Here is a 6,000-nt window from a genome sequence, read left to right as displayed (position 1 = left end):
TAAATCAGAAAATTCTGTGTGTGTTGAGCACCTCCTGGCCACTGAGAAACAGCTCTCTAAATAGTGGCACCCAATAGAAGCGAAGGAAGGAACTGGTAAGACCTTTGGTCTATTGATCCCAGAGCCTCCCTTCCATTTCCACAGAAATCACTCCTTTTCTGCTATTTCTCCCTTTCCTCTAGGTTCTCCATTCTCATCTCTTCTCCATTTTTGGTTTTTCACTCTGACTTTGTCTTCGGCTCCTTTTGTGACTCTTCATATTGATCAAAGTGGTCATTTCACGAGCATATAATATTTAGTTGCTGGGTGTGTATTATTAATGAGTGGTGAGGCCAATATAATGATCCAGTTTAGGGCTCTGGAGTTAGGATTAAATTTTGGCTTCACCACTTAAGAGTTGCCTAATTTGGGGGCGCCTGGGTGGCTCAGTTGGTTAAGCATCTGCCTTAGGCTCAGGTCGTGATCCTGGCTCCCCACGTAGGGCTCCCTGCTCAGCGGGGAGCCTGCTTCTCCCACTGACCCTCTCCTCTCTCATGCTGTTTCTCTGTCTCTCTCAAATAAATAAATAAAGTCTTTAAAAAAAAAAAGAGTTGCCTGATTTGGACAAATCCTTCAATTTCCTGTGCCTTTCTTTCACCACTTTTAAATTGGGGATAATGGTTCCCACCTCCCAAGAGTGGTCGTTAGGACTAGAGAGAATGCACATACCATACTCAGAGAATGGCTGGCACGTGGTCTCAAGAACTATTAGCTCTTACTCTTTTAAACATGTTTATTGTAGGGTATCGTTGATACCATATATAGGGAATTTCATGCAGTTTTCCTTTATTGAAGAATGTGTAGCGTAGAACTACTGAGGCAAGAAAGAGGAGTACCTAGAGGCTTATTGGGTGCATGCATTTTTCGGAGCAGATCCAATCTTGTGGCAAGCTGGGCACAGAACGCTGTGCGAGGTCAAGCAACTTCAGTGCAGACCGTCCTGAGGGGTAATAAGGTTATTTGGTGACAGTGTGAGGTAAACCAGGCCAAGCTGGCGAGGGGAAGGGAGGGGAGGCGGAAGGGGTGGGGGTCGGGGAGAGCGCTCGCCTTGGGGCGCGTCTGGCAGGCTTTGGAAGCACAGCGTTGGTTTGGGTGCAGGAGGCTGGGAAGGAGGCTGCGAGCCCAGGGGGCGAGAAGGATGCGCGGGCCCCGAGCGCGTTAGTTACTGTTTGCTTTTCCCTGGGAAAGGCGCCTTTTCCAGGCAGTTCCGGAGCTCTGGCTCGCGTCTCAGAGGCAGAGCAGGGGCGGCCCCGCCACTCCGGGGGCCGCGACGTCCACGGGCCAAAGTCCTGGGAGGAACTCCCGCCCGGGGCGAGCCGGGCAGGGCGGGGGTTCCCCCCGCGCGCGTCCCGCCGCCTCCGCCTCGGCCTCCGGCCCGCGCCCCCCCCCCCCCCGCCCGGTGCAGCCCGCGGCGGCGGCCCCTCGCGCCCGGCGGGAGGCGCCTCGGGACGTTTCCGTCGGTTCCTTCCCTCCCCCCGCGCTGACTCCATCCGCCTCCCCGCCCCCTGCTCGGAGCCGGGGCCAGGCGCGAAGGGAGGGAGCGGGCCCGAGACTGCATCATTCCGCACCGGCTGCAGCACAGCCAGAGGGAGCAGGTGGAGCGAGCGAGCGAGCGAGCCGCGAGCCGGGGAGCGCCAGGCCCCGGGGAGACTGCAGTGACGCTGCCCGGGAGACATGGCGGCCGGGCGCCTCTGAATAAGCAGAATCCGGAGCCCCTCGTCGTCCCCGGCCGCCGCAGCCCAGGCCATGCCGCACGGCTGCTGACCCAGAGGACACATGCGGCAGCGGCGGCCGCCTCGCCCCTGATCCTCTCCCCGCGTTCTCCATGTTGCGTTTCTCCTCAGTTTCTCCGGCAGTGTAGGCGCTGCCGCCGGAGCAGCAGTCGGGGAATCGTTGCTCCTTCATCCAGCCACACTTTTCTTTTCCATTTTTACCCTTCCCTCCCCACCTCCTTCCCCCTTCCCCCGCCTGCTCTGCGTCCGTCTCCCCACCCCGACGCCCCCTCCTGCCTCCGTCCACCGGGGCTATGGCCGCAGAAGAGGTATTGCAGACTGTGGACCATTATAAGACTGAGATAGAGAGGCTGACCAAGGAGCTCACAGAGACGACCCACGAGAAGATCCAGGCTGCCGAGTACGGGCTGGTGGTCCTGGAGGAGAAGCTGACCCTCAAACAGCAGTATGACGAGCTGGAGGCTGAGTACGACAGCCTCAAACAGGAGCTGGAGCAGCTGAAAGAGGTGAGTTGCCTGTCACCTCATCCCTCCTCGGGCCCCGTCCCCCCACCCCCGACGCCCACTCATCATTTGTAAAGAAGTCGGAAAGGATGCGGTTGAAAGGAATGTTTCTTCGTCTTAGAGTCCTTTGTTGATAAGAGAAGATTGAAAGAGTCCATTGTTTTCCCCCCAAGAGAAAAATTGCCCGGGAAGTGAATGTATAAGCTGGAATTTGAGAGGCAGTGGCTGTTTAGGCTGTGGGGGAGGGAGATTCAGAAGTCTTTAAGTCTCAGCACTCTAAGGCGACATTCAGCTCGGCTGGAATGTGTAAATCCAACTTCTCAAAACTGCTGTTATTTCAAACCCAGGTTCCAGCGACAATCCCATAATCCACAAAGGCGATGAGTAGATTTGTGCTGAGGGACCCACAATTTCAGGATGCAGGATCTATGGTACCTCTCAGCCTTCTGAAGGTAACCACTCCTTGGTGCGAGAGGGAACTAACTGTTACTAGAACTCTCCGCCAATCCCGTCTGACAAAGTCTGGGCAGTCTTCCTTCTCCTTGGCTTTAGTTATTCTTGTCATCGGGCTGCCTGAGAAAAACAACTCTGCTGGGTGATCCCACTGCCTCGATTTCGCCTCTGAGTGAGGCAGAGCCATGCCCAAGTCATATAAGGTCACCCTGACCAGGGAAGATTTAACTCCCCTACACATAGTCCGAATGGTATGTATCAAGTACAAGGGTAGCCGTCCATATCAAATGAGGCTCTTCTGTTTGAAATGACTGTGTTTGTAAAACCAGAGGATCACAAATGGGCCATGTTATAACACTGGTCCTCTTTAGTCTTTCGGTATTTGGCTTCTCTTAAACACTGGCTAATGTTTGGAAGGAAATAATGGATATGCTTTGATTTCCTATCAAGCACTCATAAGAATATACATACTGTTGAAGGAACTCAGTTTATTTTACCTGATTCCTGAAGCACTATGGGTAACAAGTCACCGTTATAAATTTAAGTGTACACACTGCTTTTCTTTGTGGCAAGTCTTTATTTTTAGGTGCATATTGGCTTTTAAGTGTTAATTCTAAATTTGGTATATATTATCAAAAACGTTTTTCTTACTCAGTGTTTTGGAGGGTGTCTGTTTTATGTTGCTACAGTTAAAAAACATGACTTATGACCTATCTAATCAATTTGTCTTCTAATCTAGTACACAATATGGTAAACACACTTTCAGGTATGTCTTATTTTTATTCTGATGCCTGACTGCTAACAAATAAACATATGGTAAAAACCCCAACTAAAAATCTGATTTTCATGTATCAGGCTGTAAATTCTGAGTTCATGTTTTTCTTACCATGTACATGTCTTTTCTTAACAACAGCTGGACTCACGGCTATTTTCCAACTTAGGTTAGGTCAGATATGTTTAAATTCAGTGATGTTAAACCTTGTGAAGTCAGGAAACAAGATAGTGATTGTAATTCTCAGGGATGTTTTGATGTTTAAACCTGTCAACACTGCTTTGCCAATGTGAGGAAGTGCAAGCTAGGCAGTGGTGAGCCATCACCTCCTTGATAAAGGAGGTAGACTTAATTTAATGAAATGGAGTATTACTGTTAACTGATCTTCCTGCTTGATTTAAACAACCTTTCTAGGGGTATTTCTGTGTCATTTGCACTTACCCTGTATAGTAAACCATAATGCAATTGTCTTTTGCCTTTACCAGACCATGAGCTCTTAAGGAAAGGAATCTGTCTTAATTTACTTTGCATCCAAAGCCTTTAACACAAAGCCTATCACATTGTAAGTGTATAATAAATATTTTATTAAAGAATAAATTTATACTGGAAGAAGGGGCACATTTATCATACATTCACTGGTCAATATTGGTTAGTGTCAGAGAAAGACTAAGAAAATTAGGAAGTATAGGAAGTGACTGGTATTGAAACACTACTTATATTACTGTCATCAACAATAATGGGAAAAATGAGAAAAAATGTTTTGTGAGAATAGTACAACTCGTAATTTCTTAATACAGAATAATGCAAATAGCAGTTATAAATTTTTTTCTTTAAAAATTTGAGGCATATTTTGTTCTATATAGCAGGAGGTTAATAAAAAATTTATCAGGATTATTTTTACCAAATGATACTCATTTACATATGTATTTTGAGTTGCACTTAGCATAAATTAATTCCGTTTTTTATTCTGAATGAACTGTCTTAAGCAATTACATAAAAATGTATTTAAGAGTAATAAAATAATCATTATATTTGATCATTTGATAATGTGACCTGATATTTTTATTCTTTAAATGTATACTTTACTGGGGAGTATTATTTAAATGCGCTAAATGAGTCTCAATAATATTTCCTGTTTAAAAAGGAAATCCAGAATAATTGGGCAAACTGAGATATACCAATGATGATATCATATAGAAGCCATTTTTGAAAGACATGTTTTATGAGTGCTCTGATTTTTAAAAGGGAAGTTTTGTTCATTTGCAGGTACATATAGTAAACAATGTTGCATTTTATCTACAAAGCCAAGTATAAAATCTTTGACTTATTTTTAGGCTCTTTCAACAAATATGATTCATTAAAAGTAATTGGTCCATCATCCTAATGTTCTCCTTTTAATTATCTTTGGGGAGCTGGACAAAGCAACATGTCTGGTAAAAGACTTGAGCATGGTTTTATGATTTCACAAGTAATGCATGCTTTTCAGTGACCTGAGGGGCACCCATGCCCAGTTATATTCCGGTCCTGGCTGATTGTATGTTTGGGATGTGTGTAAATCAGCACTGTGAATGTCACTTAGGCCAAAGTAGTGTTTGAGGAAGAGTCATAGTTCCAAAATAATTTTAAAACTAAAAATATACATACATTAAAAAAAAACTCCTAGAATTTAAATTTGTTTGTGTTGTGTTTGTTTTATTTTTTACTTAAAAAATATTTGAAATTTAAGAAGTAGTAAAGTTGAAAAAGATCCCCATAGAAAGGAATGATTCAGCATTCTTGGTAGCATTGTAGAAAACATATCCATGTGACTTTAGAAAAGTTTTGCAGCTAGGTTACGGTAGACTATGTACTAAGAATCTTCAACTCATTTTTTTTTTTGCTTATATTCTTAACACTGACGCCAAGGGTAGACACCATTTGCTAAAGAAGAACTTTGTGGACAATGAACAGCTTATCTTCCTGGAGCCAATTTTCTGTTTTTTCAGGGCTATGGTTAAATCGTTCAAGGAATAAACATTGAACTTACACATTTTTAGAGACTGTCACATTGGGGACCTGATGAAAGCCATTTAATTATTTGGATTCAACTTTAAACAGAAATTTTTTTCTTCATATGCTTGGAAAGATTGTTAGGTTTGTATATGCTAAATCATGAAATCATAGTGGGGGGAGGGAGCCCCCAGATTTCGTTTCCAATCTAGGAATAAACATAGAGAATGTTAATAATTTATTTACCTAGCTAGTATTTTCTCTCTCACTGTTTTGAAAGAGAAATGTTTATATTATCATATTTATTACCAAATTAATTAAAACATCTATAATATATCAACATATGCTTTTGGAAAGTATTGCAAAATATTTACAAACAACCTCAACAAACAAACACAATCACTTTCAGTCATTCTTTTTTTTTTTTTTTTTGACCCAGTTGCTCTAACCTGCACCATTCCTTCTTTTTATTTCAACTCAAAATTTCATCTCCGGAAAAGTTATTGCTCAG

The 6,000-nt window shown here is 43.9% G+C and overlaps 1 protein-coding gene across 6 annotated transcripts in view; it reads left to right on the top strand.

Moving 5' to 3' along the window:
• The first annotated feature begins 1,442 nt into the window (after positions 1-1,442).
• The window catches only part of BICD1 (BICD cargo adaptor 1), a 209,869-nt gene continuing 205,311 nt past the window's right edge, over positions 1,443-6,000 (top strand). For all 6 annotated transcript variants that reach the window (XR_004683335.1, XR_004683334.1, XR_004683336.1 and 3 more), the window contains exon 1: positions 1,443-2,278. Coding sequence is in view for 3 of the 6 variants with exons in the window: in XM_035027951.1 (XP_034883842.1) it covers positions 2,066-2,278 (213 nt within the window). In the remaining 3 variants the exon portion in view is untranslated. The remainder of the gene's footprint in view (positions 2,279-6,000) is intronic.

This window comes from Mirounga leonina, unplaced genomic scaffold (genome assembly GCF_011800145.1).
Source record: "Mirounga leonina isolate KUSES-001 unplaced genomic scaffold, KU_Mleo_1.0 Mir_201, whole genome shotgun sequence".
NCBI lineage: Eukaryota > Metazoa > Chordata > Mammalia > Carnivora > Phocidae > Mirounga > Mirounga leonina.
This window is presented reverse-complemented; position numbering and strand designations above follow the sequence as displayed.